General features: G+C 39.3%; 1 protein-coding gene across 1 annotated transcript; it reads left to right on the top strand.

The window, feature by feature from the left end:
- The first annotated feature begins 2,514 nt into the window (after positions 1 to 2,514).
- On the top strand, positions 2,515 to 21,325 carry LOC124629311 (cytochrome P450 2C14-like). The gene is made up of 6 exons (XM_047162812.2): positions 2,515 to 2,936; positions 10,662 to 10,822; positions 11,299 to 11,475; positions 11,971 to 12,112; positions 13,506 to 13,724; positions 21,144 to 21,325. Exons 1-6 carry the CDS (start codon positions 2,861 to 2,863, stop codon positions 21,323 to 21,325), a joined length of 957 nt encoding a protein of 318 aa, XP_047018768.2. The 5' UTR covers positions 2,515 to 2,860.
- The last annotated feature ends 2,279 nt before the right edge of the window (positions 21,326 to 23,604 follow it).

Genomic DNA, 23,604 nt, shown 5'->3' with positions numbered 1-23,604 from the left:
ATTTGGCCAAAGGTGACCTTATTTATTTATTTATTTATGTTTTATTTATGTACTTCTTTTTAACATCACCATTGATGAAGTATCCATGTCAGGCACCATGTTATTTTCCTATAGTGCACCACTGAACCACTGCGTTTTAATCTTTACATATTATACTACCATTATATATATATATATATATATATATATATATATATATATATATATATATATATATATATATATGTACGGTCCTAAAAGTAGGTAAAGAGAACCCAGTTAAACAAATGAGAAAAAAATATTATACTAGGACAAACATTTATGAAGGAAAATTATATAATATTACATATCTGTGAGTGGCAAAAGTATGTGAGCCTTTGCATTCACTATCTGGTGTGACCCCCTTGAGCAGCAGTAACTGCAACTAAAAGTTTGCAGTAACTGTTGATCAGTCCTGCCCATCAGCTTGGAGGAATTTTAGCCCATTCCTCAGTACAGAACAGTTTCAAGACTGGGGTGTTGTGTTGGTGGGTTTCCTCACATGAAAACCTCACTGCTTGCTTCAGATCATTCCACAACATTTCTATTGAATTATGGTCAGAACCACCATCTTTCACAGATAAGGTTAAAGTTCTTATGTTGGAATGCAGTGCTTTCCTTTCTCCAAACATAAGGCTTCTCATTTAAAAAGTTATATTTTGGTCTCATCCAATCACAAAACTTTTTTCCTATAGCCTGCTGGCTTGTCCGCGCAATCTTTAGCAAACTGCAGATGGGTAGCAACGCTCTTTTTGGAGAGCAGTGGTTTTCTCCTTTTAACCCTGCCATGCACACCATTGTTGTCAGTAAGAATAAATGTACACTTACACATGAATGCAATTATCTAATCAGCTAATCGTGTGGCAGTGGGGCAATGCATAAAATCATGCAGATACAGGCCAACAGCTTCAGGTAATGTTCACGTCAAACATCCGAATGTGATATGATTTTGACCATGGCATGATTGTTGTTCCAGACGGGCTGGTTTAAGTATTTCTGAATTGATGATCTCCTGGGATTTTCATACACAACAGTCTTTAGAGTTTACTCAGAATGGTGCAAAAAAAAAAAAAAAAAAACATCTAGTGTGTGGCAGTTCTACAGACAGAAATGCCTTGTTGATGAAAGGCATCCATGGAGAATAGCCAATGTTAGACAAACATATAAACTCTGCAGGTCCCTGCAGGAGAACGCTTTAGCAGAAGTGACCAACAGATTCACAACTCAAAAAAGTGCAAATATTGTTTCTGAAGAAGAGCTATGGATATCTCCAGCACTTTACTTCTGCTGGGTTTAGTGATAGCTCTGTTAATATTGCTCAGATGGAGGAATCAGCCACATAATCTTCCTCCAGGACCTACAGCTTTGCCTCTACTTGGAAACATTCTTACCATGGACAACCGAGCTCCCTTTAAAACCTTTTTAAAGGTAAGCAGGATTTCCCCCCCAGGTCTTCATGAAATTTTCCACAGCACCACCAATACTGGGCATTCATAACAAATCTTAGGCATTGCATTATTCTTTTCAATGCATTGATGGAGGAATAATGAAAGGTGGATTTATGTCAAAATGTATGAAGTAACATTAGAAGTTTTATGAAGTAGAACTTTGTCTTGAATTGGTGTGATATATGAGCTAGAAATCAAACCTCCATTGGACTGATTTCTGAGCCCATGCTGTAAAAGTTTTTTTTAATCTCAATCTTGTTTGACTTATTTCTATCGAAATAAGTATTTATTCACAAGTTACAATATTTGATAACAGGGGTGGAAAAAGTGCTGATAAATGATAGTTACATGAAAGAATCAATAAAGTGTCAAAATCAGAAATATGTAGCCAAACATTTTCATCCAGTACAGTGCTGTGAAAAAGTATTTGTTCTGTTCTTGTGTATATCTCATACTAAATTGTTTCAGAAATTAAAACAATATCTAAGATAAAACAAAGGAACCTGAATAAACATAAAATAATATTATATATTGAAGCAAACAAGTTATCCAATACCAACGTGAATGCCTGTGTGAAAATGCCTTTGCCCGCATGGTTACTATTTCCCCAGATCTATGAAACTGCATTCAAAATTGGGTTCAATTTGTCTAGACTGAACCAGACCTAATTACTGCAAACCCTGTTCAATCAAATTATTACATAATTAAACATTACAAATCCACACTTAAACAGAACTTTTTCAACAGCATTAACAGTTTATTAAAATGTCTTACCCAGTAACACTTATTTAAAACTGTTGCAAGATGATTGTTTTAAAGCATGTATGCATTCAATCTCGGTAAGTTTGCAGATCATACACATATAACGTTATGTAGTTTGTTAATTAATCATTTAGAAGTAAAATATCATGGTGGGGGAAAAATATATTTACCATTAGCTAGAATTTGTCTTCCTGTCTAGCTACTCTATTGTATTCCTATTGTAGCTACTAGAATCCATTATAATCTAACCTTTCATTAGCAAACAGACTAACTTAGATAAATATAGCCAGATAGTGTTAGCAATTTAGTAAAACTTGCCTCAAATGAGTTCATGCTTTCTATGGAGGTAACACCTCATTTCATATGAGTTTTCGTTTACTCCACCTTAATACACTATATTTTACTGAGGTTGGGCTAGGGATGTTCATCTTCATGTTTGGCAGTGCAGTGGCTTATCCATCTCAAAAAGCACACAGATAGCTATAGCTTTAACTAGTCAATTCTGAATATATGTCTGATTCATTGGGTCACATTCATAACCCTCTCTTCATCTCTAAGGCATTACGATCAGTAATGGAGCGCGCTGGCGTCAGCTCAGGAGGTTCACACTCACTACACTGAGAGATTTTGGGATGGGACGCAAGCGGATGGAGGGGTGGATACAGGAAGAAAGCAGACACTTGCTGGATACCATCAATGAAACAAATTGTGAGTGGCCTAATTCATTTCATTTTTAATGAACCAAATATTGGTTAATCATTCTGGTTTAGTTGATCAAAAAGTGTGTGAAAGTGGTTTTCTAGTAGTTATAGTTTAATCTGATTAAATGATTTTATAATCTTGAAGATGTTCTGTTATTCATTTGAGTTGATTAAGAAGTGATGAAGTCTTTCAAATAAATGGTAATGGTAGAAGTCCAAGCACAAATCTAGAATATTACTACTTGGCATTCAAATAGTGTTTCATTGAGAGCTAGACAGCATTTTAACCAATGACTAATCTTTTTTTATAGCTAATGTTACTTACAGTTTTGCTTTACATATATACTTGTTATATTTGTTCATAGATGTGGTTAAAATTAACTAGGAAAAATAGTTCATTGATGAAATAATTTTATAATCTTGATGATGTTCTGTTATTCATCCCAGTTGATGAAGAATCCAGAATATTACTACTTGGCATTCAAATAGTGATTCATTGAGAACTAGGCAGCATTTTAACCGATGATCTTTTTATAGCTAATGTTACTTACAGTTTGGCTTAACATGTGTAATTGTTATATTTGTTCATAGATGTGGTTAAAAATAACTTTTTTCACAGCTTATGTATGTAGCTAATTTATGCAGCTAACCTATAGCTAGCTTTAGTTAGTCAACTAGCTGTTATTCAGAAGAGCATTTTGTTATGTATGAAATTGCAGATACTAGAAAATATAATTCAGTACATTATACATTTAGAATTTTCTACATTTCTGCATAAATATGAGCTAAAACATTATCAGATTTTCACACAAGTTCTAAAAGTAGACAATCCTGTGGATTGGTGGAGAACAAACTCTTTAGAGATGGGTTCCCTTTCAAAGGGAACTTTGATGTTGCCTTTAGCATAACAGTATGGGAGATGGGAGCGTGACCGGTATCTGAAGCTTGTGTAAAATCATGCCTCTACTTATAGGCCTGCCATGGTCAGGTGACGTGGCAATTAAAAGCACGTCGCCTGATATATATATATATATATATATATATATATATATATATATATATATATATATATATATATATATATATCGCACCTGTGAACCACACCGCCAGCCTTATTATCTTCAGTGAGACTACATGTCTGTTGTTTTGTGACAAAAAAACGCTTCATTTCTAGTCTATATTCTCAAAATCTCTAGACTTTTCTATCCCTTTTTTGACAAAAAAGAAAAGAAAAGAGAGGGAAAGAATGAGCGAGAAAGAATTCAGAAAGTGTGTTACGCCTTGCTCCCATTTCATCACGAAAGGAGACGGACACGCTTTCTGTGTGAAGTGTTTGGGCGTAGAGCATGCGACAGCAGCCCTCGAGGGGTATCTCTGTCAGCATTGTGAACATTTTACAATTTGGCAGCTCCGCTCTCAGTTCGCTCTCTTCTCGTCCGAAGGGAGTTGGGTTTCAGAGCCTCTCGGATCAAAGGTCGTGGGGTTCTCGTATGGATTTGGAAGAGGAGCCGGAGACAAGCGCTGCTCTATCTCTTGCTCTGTCTTCCAGGTCTTTGGACTTTGGAGCTCGCATCGTGACTCCTCCTTCCCCTATGGAAAGCCAAAACACCCTCGTTGACTCCGAGGAGTCGGTAGAGGGTGCCATTGCACCAAAAACCGACAGCAGCTCTCAAGCATATAAAGAGCTGCTTGAGGTGATTACTAGGGCAGTTGAAAACTTGAATATAGACTGGCCTGGGGAAGAGGAAGTGGCTCGTAGCAGGCTGGATGAGCACTTCCTCTCCAGTGAAAAAAAATAAAAAGCTCCCTCACACCGCAGAAAACTCCCCTTTTTCCAGAAGTGCATGATCAGATAGCACGCTTCTGGAAAAAAACATACACTGGCCGTGTTTATAACCCCGCAACATCTGATTACTCGGCCATCATGGGGAGTGAGCAGCACGGCTATTTAGTGAAGGTGGAGGAGGCGCTTGCGAGCCACCTCTCTCCATCAACAGCAGGTAATTTAGGGAGGCCAACTTTACCTTCTAAGCCATGTAAGGCCACCTTAGCATTGGTGGGCAAAGCATATGCGGCAGCAGGTCTTTCTTGTTGGTCACTGCATACAATGGCAGTTTTGCAGGCCTACCAAGCAGACTTGCTGAGTGAGCTCGATACTGGGGAGGGAATTGGGACAGAGGCAGTGGCAGAGCTGTGCCGCACCACAGATTTATCTGTGACCAAACAAACTTCCCGTCATATCAGCCGTTCAATGGGTAGCCTGGTTGTGGCGGAGAGGCACCTATAGTTCAACCTCTCAGGGATGGGGGACAAAGATAAGGTCTCCTTGCTGAATGCCCCTGTTAAACCTGACGGCCTGTTTGGCGGCGTGGTTAATGCCATCGCCGACAGGTTTCACGAGGCAAAACAGCAAACGGGGGCGTTCAGCCTGTTCCTTCCCCGTCATGTTGAGTTTGCCCAGGCATCCATGAGTGGAGCACTAGTGCGAGGGAGGCACAGAAGGTGAGTGTGGCGGCCCGCCTCCCCCCGCAGAGAGCCAGGGGGACCAGGTAGCCACAGCCACAGCCTGCTAAGAGGCCTGATCTAAGAATGATCATAAAAGAAAATCAGGCAAGGAAGGAACGGTCCTGATGGGCCATGGTGGGACGTATCAGGGGACATGAGGTCATTAGGGCAGATAGTCCCCAGTGCTACTGTAGGGCCTGCCCTGGCCAAGGCCATCCCACGTTTTCAGCCTTCCCTGGTCAGCGAGCTGTCACAAGGCAACGTAAATCTGATGCTTTCCCTCCAACGGAATGTGGGAAAGCTAACATCACTGAAAGACCATTTGGCAGCATGGAAACTATTGCCAAATGTGTCTCCATGGGTTCTGTCTACCATAGAAAAGGGTTACCGGGTCCAGTTCAGCGCTCGACTTCCCCGGTTCAGAGGTGTGCTCACCACAGTTGTCAGCACAGAGCAGAGCCCAATGTTAGTGCAGGATGTAAGTTCCCTTTTGGACAAAGGGGCCATAGAACATGTACCCCGTTCCCCAAGGGAGGGAGGTTTTTACAGCCATTATTTCCTGGTCTGCAAAAAAGATTGGAGTATGCGGCCAATTTTAGATCTGCGTCATCTGATCCATACTCTTCGGACATACAGGTTCAAGATGCTGATGCTCAAACTTATCGTTCCACAGATTCAGTTCGAGGCTGGTTTGTGACGATAGATCTGAAAGATATTTCCACATAGGAATATTGCCCAGTTACAGGACGTTCCTGAGGTTTGCGTTTGGAGACAACACATACCAATTACAGGTTCTTCCCTTTGGGCTAGCTTTATCCCCTCGCAGCTTCACAAAGTGCATGGATGCTGCTCTGGCTCCCTTGCAACTCCAGGGCATCCATGTACTAAACTACCTGGATGGCTTGTTAATTCTAGCACGATCCAGGGAACAGGCGGTTCAGAATCGAGATGTCATTCTCGCCCACATGAGAAGCTTGGGGCTCAGGTTGAACCTCAAGAAAAGTATGCTTTCTCCAGTGCAGAGGACAACTTTTCTAGGGATTATATGGGATTCTACTACAATGAGGGCATTTCTATCCCCAACACGCGTAGGATCGATCCTATCAACTTTGAGCAAGATAAAGCTAGGTCTGGGCATCCCCTCCAGTCTCTACGAGAGACTGTTGGGCCTTATGGCAGTAGCAGCCAACGTCATACCGTTGGGCCTATTGCACATGAGACCATTTCAGTGGTGGATGAAACAGTCAGGGGTTTCATCCGAGGATGAAACTTCTGAGAGTAATCAGTGTCATGCGGCGATGCCAGTTTCTAGACTCGGGCCACACTCTAGGGGCATCTCTTTACTGCAAGATGGTAATGACAGATGCGTCCCTCACGGGCTGGGGTGCAGTCTTAAATGGCTGTCCAGCTCACAGTCTTTGGAGCGGCCCTCATCTGGAGTGGTATATAAATCGCCTAGAGATGCGGGCCGTATTCCTAGCACTGAAATTCTTTCTTCCTCAGTTGAGAGGTCACCATGTGCTAGTTGTGTCAGACAACACAGCGGTGGTCTCATATATCAACCACCAGGGAGGCTTACGTTCACGCCCCCTGTTCAGGCAGGCACAACTAATCCTTCTCTGGGCAGAGGGAAAGTTCTTGTCAGTGAGTGCAATGTACATTCCGGGCAGCCGGAATGTAGGGGCAGACATCCTGTCGAGGCTGAGGCCCAGGGGTTGGAGGCTCCATCCACAAGTGGTGGAGTCTATATGGTGGAGGTTCGGACAAGCGGAAGTGGATGTGTTTGCCTCCAAGGAGACAACACACTGCCCACTGTGGTTCGCTCTCACTCCTCCCGCACCACTGGGGCTGGATGCCATGGTGCACACGTGGCCGAGGTCAGGTCTATATGCTTTTCCCTCGATCACTCTGCTCCCACAAGTTCTAGCGAGAGTTCGCCAAGACCGTCTACGTCTGCTGTTTACTGGCCGGCTCGAATATGGTTCTCGGAGAAAATTTCCCTGCTCGAGCTCAAGTTTCGGCTTTTTGTCTTGTGGTGTGAGGAACATCAGCTAGACCAAGTGAACAGCGCAGTAGCTACAGTCCTGGAGTTCTTACAAGAATGTTTCTCAGCAGGGTTGGCTCCTTCTACAATCAGGGTTTGTGTGGCTGCCGTTTCGGCCAGCCACGCCCCGTTGATGGAGACTCTGTGGGGCAACATCCTATAACTTCGAGGTTCATGCATGGTGTCAGACAGCTGAGGCCCATCTGCAGGCCACGCATACCTTCCTGGGACCTTTCTGTGGTCTTGGAAGGTCTGTTAGGGGCCCCATTTGAGCCCTTTGAGTCAGCCTCTGAGAGGCTTCTGACTCTAAAGGTACTTATATATATATATATATATATATATAGTATCTCACAAAAGTGAGTACACCCCTCACATTTTTGTAAATATTTGATTATATCTTTTCATGTGACAACACTGAAGAAATGACACTTTGCTACAATGTAAAGTAGTGAGTGTACAGCTTGTATAACAGTGTAAATTTGCTGTCCCCTCAAAATAACTCAACACACAGCCATTAATGTCTAAACCACTGGCACCAAAAGTGAGTACACCCCTAACTGAAAATGTCCAAATTGGGCCCAATTAGCCATTTTCCCTCCCCAGTGTCATATGACTTGTTAGTGTTACAAGGTCTCAAGTGTGAATGGGGAGAAGGTGTGTTAAATTTGGTGTCATCACTCTCACACTCCCTCATACTGGTCACTGGAAATTCAACAAGGCAAGTCATGGCAAAGAACTCTCTGAGGATCTGAAAAAAAGAATTGTTGCTCTACATAAAGATGGCCTAGGCTATAAGAAGATTGCCAAGACCCTGACACTGAGCTGCAGCACGGTGACCAGGATCATACAGCGGTTTAACAGGACAGGTTCCACTCAGAACAGGCCTCGCCATGGTCGACCAAAAAAGTTGAGTACATGTGCTCAGCGTCATGTCCAGAGGTTTTCTTTGGGAAATAGACGTATGAGTGCTGCCAGCATTGCTGCAGAGGTTGAAGGGGTGGGGGTCAGCCTGTCAGTGCTCAGACCATACTCCGCACACTGCACCAAATTGGTCTGCCTGGCTGTCGTCCCAGCAGGAAGCCTCTTCTAAAGATGATGCACAAGAAAGCCTGCAAACAATTTGCTGAAGACAAGCAGACTAAGGACACTGATTACTGGAACCATGTCCTGTCGTCTGATGAGACCAAGATAAACGTATTTGGTTCAGATGGTTTCAAGCTTGTGTGGCGGCAACCAGGTGAGGAGTACAAAGACAAGTGTGTCTTGCCTTGCTTATATATTATAATAATAATATAAGTTTAATATTATTATTTATTTGTATTTGGCTGAAGTGAAAAATACCAATTACTGTATATTGTTTATGGTCTTCATAATATTTGTTAAAAAATTTTTGCAAAGTGTAGATACTGGATATTTCTCCAGAAAACATTAAATAAACATTTACATAAACATCACGAATTACATGATGTTCTTTGTTAGATAACAGTGCATTTTTAAAATACGGTTTAGATGATTTTAATTTATTAAAGCAAGCACAATCTGTGATTTGCCTTGCAGCCAACACTATTATCAGAGCTGCTTTTAGAGAAAAATAATAAAACAAATAATAAAATAAATGTAAAAAATCAACTCCTTCTCACCAATCAGAGTCAAGAACAGTGCTCTGGTTCTATTAAATAACTAATAAATAACTACTCACAGCAACATAGTGTTACGTGTTGTACCTGAGATGTAAGCGAGCGCAGGCAGGAATGGCTCCAAACGAGAGGATAAGGCAGAAGGCGTAGTCGTAAGGCATGCAGTAGTCAGACGAGTGGGAAAACAGACAATACAAGGCTAGACAGGGAATCGTGGTCAAGAAATGAGGCACTAAATAAGGAAACCAGGTTAATCCTAAACAATAACAACGGCTTGGTTAATGACAGAGACGAGACTGTGCAGCGTTTACTTCGCGAGTAAACATGGCTCTAATCCTGACCTAAATACTGTGTGTGTGTACACATAGCAACAGTTTGATCCATTATTTGTTAAACTTTTGAAATCTATTGTTGAAAAGAATTATGGGCTTACTGATATGCAATCTTATTATAAAATTATAGTCCAAAATCAATTTTAATTGAAGCAGTCCTTTGATAACTAGTGCACAAATGCTGCCCAAAATCGCTGCCTACCTGGAAAGCTGTCATGACTGGAATGCACTTAAAATCTATTCAACTGGATGACGAGAGAGGTTTAAAATGTGCTTACAACCCCAATTCCAAATAAAGTTGGTATGCTGGGTAAAATGTAAATAAAAACCAGAATTCAATTATTTGCAAATCTCATAAACCCTTCACAATAGAACATAATAGAAAACATATCAAATGTTTAAACTGAGTAAATGTACCATTTTAAGAAAAAAAAAAGGTCCAGCTTTAAAACAAGCACTTAAAAATTCAGGAAGAGAAAATGCAGACTGAAATTTTCTATATTATTTCTATTTCTATTTTAAATTTCTATTATGCTCTGAGGGTTAATTGTGTGCACAACTTAATAAACCCATGAGACACTAGATCAAGGCCATGGAATTAAAATATGTGCATGTAAGCTGTTTTATAATGCATTCATTCTGCCATTTTGAACATTACTGAATTAATAAAATAGTGTTAATGATTTTGTTAACTCAGTGTGCTCTCCTGTAAAGCAAACATACTGAGGATAAGCTGCTCAACCTAATATCTGCTATGATTTCAGCTTATATTACAACCCCAATGCTGAAAGGTATATACAGGTTTTAGAGCAACATATGCTTCCATCCATATTCCATGCCATATTTATTTCTGAGAGACTCTGCCTCTCTAAGATATTCTTTTTTATATATACCCAATCATGTTACATATGTGTTACTAATTAATCAAATTAGTTACAAAATGTTCCTCTGGCTATTTCTTTTTAGTAACACTTAGTTTTCCAGCCTTTTGTTGCCCCATCCCACCTATTTTGAGAAGTGTTTCGGCCATCACATTTAAAATTACCTTATTTTTTTCTTAAAATGGTACATTTACTCGGTTTAAACAATTGATATGTGTTCTAGGTTCTATTGTGAATACCATATGGATTTATGAGATTTGCAAATCATTGCATTCTGTTTTTATTTATATTTTACACAGCGTCCCAACTTTTTGGGGGTTGTATTTCTTGTAGCTGCTCCAGTTGACCCCACGTTCTACCTGAGCAGAGCCGTGTCCAACATCATCTGTGCACTGGTGTTTGGTCAACGCTTCAGTTATGAAGATAGACACTTCCTACATCTGCTCCAGGTCTTCACTGGAGTACTGCAGTTTGGCAGCAGCACATGGGCACAGGTATGACACAATGGATTTTTTAGAGTAGCTGGTGAGACCATTCATGCAAACCTTCAAAACCTCAGGAAAATAAGGAACACATTGTTGCAATCATCATTCTTCAACCATCATATCTCTCATATCCAAGTTCAGTGGTGCATTAATTTTCCTTAAAATAGAATGGCACTAAAAGTGATTTTTCCTAATATAAAACTTTTCTTTAGAGCTAAATGTTCTCTGCTCAGCATAAAAAAATCAAATAAGTTCAATTTATATTAACTTTTACAGTTATACATCAAAATGGTAATATTAGTCATATCACACGACTCGTACACACACACACACACACACACACACACTGATGATGGGCTAAATTGTAATAGTATTAACAAAAATAATGAAATAATAAAATACCTAAATATTTGACACTGGCACGTCCTTTGCTGAATTTTGAAACAGAACTCTTTTTAACTACATTTGTACCGCTTATTTTACAGCTGTATAATATCTTTCCATGGCTGGTTGAGCTACCTCCTGGTAAGCATCTCAAAGTTATGAACGATGTGGATGAAGTCATGGACTTTTCTAGGGGCAAAGTACCAGAGCACAAGGACAGTTTGGACCCCGATAACCCACAAGACTTCATTGACTGCTTCCTGATCCGACTCAAACAGGTAAGCAAACCTTTTCACTACTTTCTTTATTTTATTTCCGGTGTCATCCAGTAAAAGTAGATAAGCATAGTGTGGGATGATCAAAAATTTCACCTCCAAAATTGGACTGATTACGGGCCGCATTCAGAGTGACTTACATGTGTGCAGTGAGGTTTTAAACTCCAGATGTAACTACAGACATAAGCACGATTCATGTTGTACAAGATTCTACTAAAGAAAAATCTGGTGACTGTGAAGGTGTGAACTATAGTTATAGTCTGTAGAGCATGCAGGTAAATTGCATAATCTGAATGGGGAGCGCATAAAAGTGGTGTTTAACTGAATATGAGTATCTCTATCATAACTTCTGGTCTTAAAACGCCAACTCTTAATAGGGCCCTACTTGAATAGGTTTGCTGATAGTCAATGTATTGTAGGTCAGATTTTTATGAAGTGATTACATAGCAGTAACAATTTTATATAAAATTTACCATAGGCAACTTTTTTTTCCAACAGGAAAAGGACAATCCCAGTACGGAGTTTCACTATGAAAATTTGATAGCCAGTGTCTTAAACATATTCCTGGCTGGGACTGAGTCCACAAGCACTACTATCAGATATGCTATCATGTTACTGATCAAGCACCCTGAAATACAGAGTAAGACCAACCAGAAACATTTGTACTGAAATAACTAAATATTAAAATCACTGATTTTCCAATAAATACTTTTAATTTAAAACAAACAAACAAACCAATAAATAATAAAACTTTTGATGTTTAATATGTACACACACCATCCACTTCATTAGAAACACCGGTACACATTCTTATTCATGCAATTATCCAATCAGCCAATCATTTAGCAGCATATGTCATGAGTGTTAGTTAAGGTTCACATCAAAAATGAGATCTTACTGACTGCGGCATGGTTGTTAGTGCCGGACATTCTGGTTTGAGTATTTTAGAAATTGCTGATTTCCTCAGATTTTCATCTACAGCAATCTAGAGATTTCACAGAATAGTGAAAAAAACCCATCCAGGTTCCTGTTCTTGTTTGAAAGGAGTGGATCCTGATGTGGTCTTTGGCTGTAGTTGTGCATCCTCCTCAAGGTTCAACATACTGTGCATTTTGAGATGTTTTTCTGCTCAGCACAGTTGTTAAGAATAGTTATTTGAATTACTGTAGCATTCCTGTCAGCTAGAACAAGTCTGACCATTCTCCTCTGACCTCGCTCATTAACAAGCCATTTTTGCCCACTGGATTTTTTTCTGCACCATACTTTATAAACTCAAGAGACTGTTGTGTGTGAAAATGTCAGGAGAAATGCAGTTCCTGAAGTACTCAAACTGGTCTACCTAGCACCAGCAAATCACTGAGAGTACATTTTCCCCCACTCTGATGTTTGATGTAAACATTAACTGAAGCTCTAGACCTGTATCTGCATGATTTTAAGCATTGTGCCGTTGCCACACGATTGGCTGATTGGACAATTGCATAATTGTGCAGATGTACAAGTGTTCCTAATAAAGTGGGTGATGATTGTATAAATTAAGGGTCTTGCATTTGCAAACATTCAGTATTCAGTTTAACTTCATAAATGAGAACTTTGGGTTTGTGGTTTAAATATGATAGGCCTCCGAGGGATTTACAAAGTTTTTAAAATCTCATTTGAAATACATTCCAATATTATTCATTTTTAAAATGGAAAGTTTTAAATTCCTCACAGCAGATTCTGCACAGGAAAGGTAATCTACAAGGTCTTATAACAAACTGGACATTTATAGTACATAGTTAGTATGTTTTCATATAAAAAATGTAAATGAACAAATATTTGGGAAACTATAAAATGTCTAATGCTAACAATCCTATGTTCATGCTAATTTTGTGTACAGCACATAAAATATAATCAGTAACAACAGGAAAATGTATAAAACAGCAGCAATACTCATAATTCCCTAGTAATGTTTGTTCTATTACAAGATAGTACGAGTTGCAGAGTACAACATTATATATTGTACACAATACAGATTGCCCGTTTCATTTTCTCAGCTCGCATGCAGAAAGAGATTGACACTGTGATTGGACGAGAGAGAAGCCCTTCATTGGAAGACAGGAAGTCCCTCCCATTTACTCATGCAGTAATCCATGAAGTGCAGCGTTATATCGATCTCGTTCCGCTCAATTTTCCTTATTACACCACACATCAGATTACATTCAGAGGCTACACAATTCCAAAGGTAATGATGAACAAATTATTTAAAAAGCAGGGTCAAACTTTTAAAAACATTTAGAACTTCTACACTACTGGACAAACTCTGTGATTCAGTCCACAAACTATTTCTACACTAGGCTTGATGGAATTTTGTTACTGATTTGTCAATAAATGTGCGCAAGAACTTTAAGAGGCGATTTGACTGGCATGGCAGATGACCAATCACAAACATTTTCTTGTAGGCCTTCAGCAAAAATGCAAGGCATTGTAATGCATTTAAACACTACTTACCTGCATTACACAAAAGTCTTCTTGGATTCTGTAAACGTTTTTTTCCCAGCAGTCTATTGTCTATATCGTACCAGGAAACACTAATTGTTACCACGGCGTTCAAAAGTTTGTAATTCCTCTAAAAACCTGTACATGGAAGTGTGTATACACAGAGGAATCAGATTGCTTGCTTCAAGATCCTCAAGTTTATGGCCAGAAAAAGTGTATAAATGAGACTGAGACAAGCTTGTGCTATATAGAGATTTTACTGTGTCTGCATTATTTTACACTGCCACCATATCCTTAAATTATATTATATTATATTATATTATATTATATTATATTATATTATATTATATTATATTATATCATATCATATCATATCATATCATATCATATACCCTGTCCAGGTTCCCCGTGACCCTGAAAAGGAGTAAGCGGTAGAAGATTGATGGATGGATGGATGGATTTATATTATATTATTTATATTATGTTAGACAATTTACCCCAATTCCAAAAAAGTTGGGACAGTATGGAAAATGCAAAAAAAAAAAAAGTCATTTGAAATTCAATTCATCCTGTACTATGTTTAAAAGGCATTATTAACACATTATTTAATGTTTTACTTTGTGAATTTAATTTATTTTTGAAAATATACACTCATTTCAAATCTGATGACTGCAACTCACTCCAAAAATGTTGGGACAGTCGATTGTTTACCACTGTGTAAGATCACCTTTTCTTTTAGTAACACTTATTAAGTGTTTGGACACTGAAGACACGAGTTAGTTAAGTTTAGTAAGAGGATTTTTCCCCATTCATCCATTATGTATTTCTTCAGCTGCACAACTGTACGGGGTCTTCGTTGCCTTATTTTGCGCTTCATAATGCACCACACATTCTCAATGGGAGACGGGTCAGGACTGCAGGCAGGCCATGCTAGCACGCACACTCTCTGCTTACACAACCATGCGCTTGTAATCCGGACAGAATGTGATTTGGCGTTGTCCTGCTCTGGATGGAAGCAGATGTTGCACCAAAATGTGTACATATCTTTTTGCATTAATGATGCCCTCACAGATGTGCAAGTTACTCATGCCATGGGCACTGACACACCCCCATACCATGACAGACGCTGGCTTTTGGACCCGATGCTGATAACAGCTTACATGGTCATTTTCCTCTTTGGCCCGGAGAACACAACGGCTGTTTTGTCCAAAAACTATTTGAAATGTTGACTCGTCGGACCACAAAACACGATTCCACTGTGCTACTGTCCATCTCAGATAAGCCCAAACCAGACCAAAGCCTGAACTTGTATCTGTGGACGCAGCGGCGAATGGTGTTGATTTAGAAAGGTTTACCAAAGTATTCCCGAGCCCATGGCAGGATATCCATTACAAATTCATGACGGTTTTTAAGACAGTGATGTCTGAGGTATCAGAGATCACTTGCATTCAGGAGTGGTTTTCGGCCTTGCCCTTTACACACCGAGATTTGACCAGATTCCTTAAATCTTTTAATTATATTGTGCACTGTAGAAGGTGAAATGCCCAAAATCCTACCGATATGCGTTTGGGGAAAGATGTTCTCAAAGTGTTGGATTACTTGCTGACGCATCTGTCGGCAGATTGGCGAGCCTCGACCCATCCTTGCTCTTTGAAGGCTCCTTATATATTATGATTAGATGTTTGCCACATCTGTTTCACATCACTTTCTTATTTTAACTTGTCACATCACTATTAGTCCTAAATTGCCCCGTTCCAACATTTCTGGAATGTGTTGCATGCATCAGTTTCATAATAAACTTTTATCTTCAAAAAACTATGCAGTTAATTATGTAAACCATCAAGTACCTTGTCTTAATATATATATTTTTTGTTTAAATACAAGTCAAAGTACATTTACAAATCACTCCTCTTTGTTTTATTAGCATTTTCCCTACAGTCCCAACTTTTTCGGAAATTTGGGTTGTAACATCAGAGTATATTCGTGTGTGTTATCACTCAGAAATATGCCAAAAGAGCTATCTTAAAAATGGGAGATGAGCTAATCAATCTGGAATGATTGCACAGTCCTACAAGGAGGTATCAGCTTTAACACTGCACAAATAATGTTAATGGTAATTATAATTGGCAAGTGATTAAATACTCTGGAGTCAAACACAGAAGATCAACAATGAAAACGTCAGCCACATGGACAACTGATTTATAAAAATGTCTAATCAAAATGTACTTTTTTCTTTTCTCTTTTTTTTAGTTAACTGCACATTACTGTGCAATCACGTAATAATCCACCATCCAGCTGAGTTTTTGTGATTGCAGTTCCTGACTGCACAACTGATAACATTGAAAATCATGCAATCCTGTCTCCCACAGGAGACACAAAACTCTTAATTTCCTGTCATTTTATATATATTCTAGATGATTAAACTGTTTTTGTTTTTTTTAAATGGAAAATCACGAGCAGGGGAAAATAAATCAGTATCGTACAAGCCCAGGTTGAGACTTGATTTGATGTACTAAACACAACTACAGTCACTAGATTTGGTAAACATTTCAGTAAATCTCTTGCAGGACACAGCAATCTTGCCCTTGCTTCACTCTGTTCTGAGGGATGAGGAACACTGGGAGAAATGTCTGTAAGATGTCGGCCCTTTTTTCTATCGAGAGAGCTAACAGTAGTGATTATCACGGCTGTGTATATTCCACCCGACGCCAATGTGAACACGGCGCTCTCTCTCCTGTTGAACACCATAAACGAACAGCAGCGGGCTTACCCCGACGGTGTTCACATAATTGCAGGAGACTTTAATAAGGCGAACTTGAAGACTGTACTCCCGAAATTCTATCAACATGTTAAGTGTTTTACTAGAGGGGCGAACACTCTGGATCATGTTTACTCCAACAGTAAGCATGTGTATAGAGCCATACCTCTCCCCCACCTCGGCCAATCAGACCATCTCTCCCTCCTGCTCTCCCCTGCCTACACCCCCCTCAGACGCAGTGTCAAGACCACTATAAAGACTGTTACCACCTGGCCTGATGATGCATTCTGCAAACTACAGGACTGCTTCGAACAGACAGACTGGGATTTGTTTGAACATCAAGAGCTAGAAACATTAACAGGAACGGTACTGGACTATATCAAGTTCTGTATCGGAAATGTGGCTGTGGACAAAAACATTCGGGTTTTCCAAAACCAGAAACCATGGATGACCAAACAGGTCCGCACACTACTCAAAGCCCGCGACGCTGCCTTCAGGTCTGGTAATAGAGCTCTGTACAGAGCTCTGAAAGGTGCTGAAAGGTGGTATTAAGGAAGCTAAGGCGGTCTATAAGAGAAGCATAGAGTCCCACCTGTCCAGCAAAAATAAACGGGAGGTGTGGCAGGGCATACAGAACATCACAAACTACAGAGGCCGTGATGTGACAACAGGAGACCTGAGTGCGATGCTGGCAGAAGAGCTAAATTGCTTCTTTGCTTGCTTTGAAACATCACAACAACAGCACTCATCTGCTCCAGCCTCACCTCCACCCTCATCTGGCCCCCGTACCAGTCCAGCCCTGCCTCCATCCCCTCCTGGTTCCTGCACCACTCTACTTACTGTGAGGGAACACGATGTTAGACGGATGTTTCTGGCAGTGAACCCCAGGAAAGTTGCTGGCCCAGACGGTGTACCTGGTAAGGTGCTCAGATCATGTGCCCACCAGCTTGCCCACATCTTTACCAGAATCTTCAATCTCTCCCTGGCCCAAGCAGTTATCCCGGCCTGCCTAAAATCAGCCATAATCATCCCAGTGCCAAAGAAGTCGCCCACCACTAGCCTGAATGATTATCGTCCTGTGGCCCTCACTCCAGTTATCATGAAGTGCTTTGAGAGATTGGTTCTTCAGCACATCAAGGACTACCTCCCCCCAGACTTCGATCCTTATCAGTTTGCTTATTGCGCAAACAGATCCACAGAGGATGCTATCGCCGTAGCTGTCCACTACGTGTTGAGACATCTAGAGCAGCAACAGAGCTACGTCCGGATGCTTTTTGTGGATTACAGTTCGGCTTTTAATACAATAATTCCGGACATTCTCATCACCAAATTGGTCACCCTTGGCCTCCCCCGCCTCACATGTGCCTGGATAAAGGACTTTCTCACCAACCGGTCTCAGACAGTGAGACTCGGACCCCACCTCTCCTCCACTCGCACGTTGAGCACAGGTTCTCCACAGAGCTGTGTGTTGAGCCCCCTCCTGTACTGTCTCTACACATACGACTGTAGTCCAGTCCACAACAATAATCTTATCATCAAGTTTGCTGACGACACCACAGTGGTCAGACTCATCTCAAAAGGAGATGAGGTAGCCTACAGAGAGGAAGTCCTAAACTTGGCAGCCTGGTGTTCAAGAAAACCAAGGAACTGATTGTAGACTTCAGGAAGCACAACAATGAGCTGGCCCCCCTTTTCATTAATGGTGAGTGTGTGGAGAGGGTCCACACCTTCCGGTTTCTTGGCGTCCTTATCTCTGCAGACATCTCCTGGACGGACAACATCACAGCGGTTATCAAGAAGGCTCAAACGCGGCTACACTTCCTGAGAGTTCTCAGGAAGTACAATCTGGACTCCAATCTGCTGCTGATCTTCTACCGCTCGTCCGTCGAGAGCCTGCTGACATACTGTATCACGGTGTGGTATGGTAGCTGCACCGCAGCAGAAAGGGAGAGGCTTCAGAGAGTAGTAAGAGCAGCACAGAAGATCATTGGCTGCCCTCTCCCCTCCCTGATGGATATTTACACCTCCCGTTGCCTCAGCAGAGGAAAAACCATCATTAAGGACAGTTCTCACCCTGGCTTTGATCTGTTCAATCTGTTGCCCTCAGGGAGACGTTACAGGTGCATCAAAACAAGGACTAATAGATTTAAGAATAGTTTTTTCCCAAAAGCTATTACCATTCTAAACACATACATGTACTGAGTTCACAGCATATGTATATAGTGTCTCAAAACTGTGCATTTCATAGTACCTCCCCCATCCGCCCCAATATCTTGTTTATTTATCTTGTTTATTTATCTTGTTTATTTATCTTGTTTATTTATCTGTTTATTTATCTTATTTATCTGTTTATTCTTCTTGTTTATTCTATGTACATGTTGGCACGGAACAAAAAAAAGGAGTGGCTCTTAATTTCATTGTACATGTGTATAGTGACAATAAAAAAAGCATTCAAGGCATTCAAGGCATTCAAGAAGCCCTGGTCATTTGACCCAAGACATTTTTTGGACACAAATGGCAACTTTAAAAAAGAACCCTGCGTTCATGCCTTATTCTGCAGGTGAGAACTGTCATTATTCACCAGTACACAGTTTAACAAGGACACACAGTCATTAATTTATGCAATCCAAAACAACTTTCTCAAGTTGTATCTCATCACTTGCAGTAGTTTTCTGTCTATAATATATAGGGGACACGATGGCTTAGTGGTTAGTATGTCATGCCTCCATGGTTGGGGGTTCAAAACCTGCCTTTGGCCTGTGTGCATGGAGGTACATATGCTTCGGGGGGGTTTCTGTAGGTACTGCCTCCAAACACGTGCACTGTAGACTGATTGATATTTCCAAATTGCCTTAAGTGTGTGAATGTGTGTGCGATTGTGCCCTGTGATGAGTTGGAACCCTGTCCATGGTGTCCCCCACCCGAGTTCCCTGGGATAAGCTCCAGCCTCCACCGTGACACTGTGTAGGATAAGTGGTATGGAAATTGGACGGATATGTACACACACCAAATGTTAAAACCCCCTGGCTAATATTGTGTAGGTAGTTTTAATGTAGATAATTTCAGCTATTGTCGTTGGTGATGGAGTAAGTATTCACAGCCTTTGTTTGTAAGCAGAGCTAATGAAGTAGAATTAGCAGAAAATATAAAAACAACTGGTTCATGAGCTTTGCAATAATTCATTTACAATGTACTGTAAATAACTTTAAATTGATGCATTCTTGTGGCGCTTCAGCTAGCGAACATGGCATTGTATATACTGTCACCTTCTGCACTCTAAAAATAAAATCATACAGTGAAAGATAGAAATTAATTTCTGTTTTCCTTCTTTTGACAGTAAAATGTCAGATTATATGCATATGAAGTGCTCTGGCATAAATATGTATACTACTACTACTGCTGCTAGTGTGTCTTCTGTGGTATGATCATGATTATGTGCAAACTGATAGGGCTCCTTATTACTTATTGCCTTAAAACTATGCAGAATTAGAAACTCCTCAATATAGATTTACTTTAAGGCATTCAAATTAAGATTTATTTATTATGTTATCTATTTTTGTCCTTCATAAGTGGCTTATATTATATTATTATATTATATATATATTATTATAACATAACTGTTTTTCACAATCTCTGATTACACACACACACAGAGAGAGAGAGAGAGAAATGCACATTCACCAACATAGCCTTTGCACTGTTTTGCACTGCTTTGCACTGCTTTGCACTGATGCTTTCATTGATATTCAGGCTGATTATTAACCACAAGTCAATCAATATGGTAATGAGTGTCTTCCAAAGCCAGGGTAATCTCTGTCAGTGTGATCTTGTCAGATCTTGATGAGGTCCATTTTTACACATATATAGTGGGAAATAAAGTAAATCGTCCAGGAATAAAAGTGACTATTTACTTTATTTCTCACTATACTGTATAAATGTAAAAATGGACCTTACTTGATCAATCAAGATCTTCAGGTGAGTAAAAATTGAATCTCAAACATACACGTTATAGGTTTCTGACGGTTATCAACTTGCAACCATTTCATTGACAAAGAGCTTTAACTGAAGAGCTATCAGTGTCTCCATTGTGGAAAAAGGACTGTACAAGAGAATAGAGAAGCTCTGTATTCTGCACACAGATACATACAATGTCAGAACTACAAGAGTAAGACCAGGACAAAGCTATACAATGACAGAATGTATACAACAGAATCAGGATGAACTACATAACATAGTGCAATGCAATGCTGTCTTTAATTTATTTATTCATTTTCATATGGTTCATTTACATGTGATTCATATTCAAGTGATACATTTTCATGTGATTCATTTATGTATGATTCATTTACATGTGATTAATTTTCATGAGATTCATTTTCATGTGATTCATATTCAGGTGTAATGCAATGCTGACTTGACTTGCCCTTCCTTCATGCAGGTAAGAGGTCCTGTGTGGGCAAGTTTCTGGCGCGTATGGAGCTATTTATTTTCCTGGTGTCTCTGCTGCAACATTTCACCTTTACCACACCTGGAGGACCTGAGAGCATTGACTCCACTCCTGAAATCAGTGGCTTTGCCAACCTGCCTCGCAAATACCAGCTCATCGCTACCCCCCGCTGAACTAAGATTACTGCAGGCAGACAGTTCAGTCTTAATGCAGTTACTAGTGCAAAGATTGTAGCCTAAACTCATCTCACATAGATTTTCATGGATTTGAAGAGCGCAAGATAGTATTTGTTAATATACCATACAAGCATATATAGTTATGTTTTGTTTTGAGTAATCATAATTGATGAAGGGCCATGGTAATGCATTACACCTCGGGTGTTCATTATTTTCTAATAATTCAACAGACCTAAGTCAATTATTCCACTTATAGCACAGTTACCACACCTCAAGACATTGTTCAGCTGTTTAAGTTTAAGACATTTGTCAGGTTTTTGTCCTTAAAACGCTCTTGTGTTTGGAACTAATTTATGATGCATCCCATCTTAAGCCTCCGTTGCTAATTCCAAAATGTCATTTTAGAGCTAGTGAAGGACGCTTGAGCCATTGATATGCATTAGAGAGAGAAAGAGGGAGAGAGAGAGAGAGAGAGAGAGAGAGAGAGAGAGAGAGAGAGAGAGAGAGAGAGAGAGAGTGAAGGATATAAAGTGTAATCAGTGTGTGTAATTACAAAGTTTACTAATGTTTGGATATGTTAATCAGGTATAATCCGGTATGTATACCCAACAGTTAAGAATTACTTGTGGGAAGCATTATCTAAACTCATAGTAGTTGTTGACCAAGTTATAATCTAAGTTTGTATTGAGCACAGCAGGTCTTGTCATGGGTTTTTGTATGAGAGATCCCACTGAACTAACAAAAACATTCACATTGTTTTGTTTTTTTTTAATTAATTTGACAACTAAAAATAGCTCAGTGTGTGAAAAGATCTCACACACACATTTCATGACAGTGATTTAGTGTCTCATGCCTTCAGTAAGTTGTGTGCACAATTAATTGTGTGCATGGGGCATAAAAAAAATTAAATGCAATAATAAATGTAATAGGACATGTTGGATCAAGTGATATTTTATAAGCTGCTAAATAAAAAAGGGTGGAAGCCAGAATGTTAAATTAAAAAATAATTGCAGTGATTAATGTGATAATTACTACTAGGTCTATTCATGCAGGAGTATACTGGCAATATGCTAGAGTCCTATTAGATGTTAATGTTTTCAATGCTTGCCATCTTCTCATTCATATGCCATCATATTACTCATCATATTAGTCCTTTTTATTTTTTATTTTTAAATCGTCGCTTGCTTTATGTGACATACAGTATTATATTTGACAGCAAAGAAAAATGCTGTTTACTTCTTCAATCTGCATTTTTGTTTTTAGTTATTATATTTTTATTGATTGTAGGTATATTTGTTTACATCCTTCTGTAGTATTCATACATTTTCCACAATCAAATTTGATACGAATATATTTAAGTGAACATATTGGGGTAAAAATTCAAACATAATGACAAAAGTACTCAAAATTCTTTGTCACATTATTAATTGAATGTCTTCAAAAATGTAGCATGAAAGGGTGCCTAAAATATCCTTTAAAATCATATTAGCGGTGGCATAAATACAAAAAAGGTTGATACAATTCCAATACTAAAAATAAATAAATAAATAAGCAAACAAAAAAATAAATAAGTACCTAACAAAATTAATTAATTAACTAAAATTAATTAAGAAAATCAAGATCTAACATTCACTGACAATTTTAAATTATCGTTGAGAAACTCTTGTTCTCGATTTACCAATAATATTTTTCAGGCTTAATGGAACGTGTTGGTAGTTAAAGGTGTTGGTCTAGAGTATATTGAAAACCCCTGTCTCAGATGTTTCTACTCCAGAAAAATCTGGCAATATTGGAGCCATAAATTACGGAAGGTAATCTGCATAAACCAAATGGCTCACCCAGAAAAATGACTGAAGCAGTTGTATAACTTGATAAATAATATATATATAATAAATAATAAAAAAATTATTTACAAAAAAAAACTCTGGCCTGATATTATTGGTCATATTTGCCTAATATTTGAATAGTTAAATAATTCTGTACTTAGGGGGCCTGCTGAATTTTTCTTTTATACAGTTAAATTGCTTCCTGGCTGCAAAAAGTTTGAGAAGCCCTGCTCTAAAGTTTGGGTTCTTGCGCACCTCATTGATGTCACAATTCAAGGTTGATGCGGAAGCAATCAAAGATTTTCAAACAGTTTATTAAACAATCAAACAACAAAACAAAGACACTAAGACAACTTGGCATAATACTGTGGCAAACACTAAACACAAACTAACAAGCTCAATAAACATAGTAACATGGAACACAGTGGTCTAAGAGAACCGTAAGACAGA

The sequence above is a fragment of the Ictalurus punctatus genome, chromosome 20 (genome assembly GCF_001660625.3).
Source record: "Ictalurus punctatus breed USDA103 chromosome 20, Coco_2.0, whole genome shotgun sequence".
NCBI lineage: Eukaryota > Metazoa > Chordata > Actinopteri > Siluriformes > Ictaluridae > Ictalurus > Ictalurus punctatus.
The sequence above is the reverse complement of the archived record's forward strand: the minus strand, read 5'-3'. Positions and strand labels throughout refer to the sequence as shown.

Excerpts from the sequence above, each read along its gene's own strand:
- LOC124629311 (XM_047162812.2), top strand. The coding sequence starts at position 2,861 with ATGGGACGCAAGCGGATGGAGGGGTGGATACAGGAAGAAAGCAGACAC. Across the intron at positions 2,937-10,661 it reads TACCATCAATGAAACAAATT|CTGCTCCAGTTGACCCCACG; the intron begins GTGAGTGGCCTA and ends TATTTCTTGTAG. Across the intron at positions 10,823-11,298 it reads GCAGCAGCACATGGGCACAG|CTGTATAATATCTTTCCATG; the intron begins GTATGACACAAT and ends CTTATTTTACAG.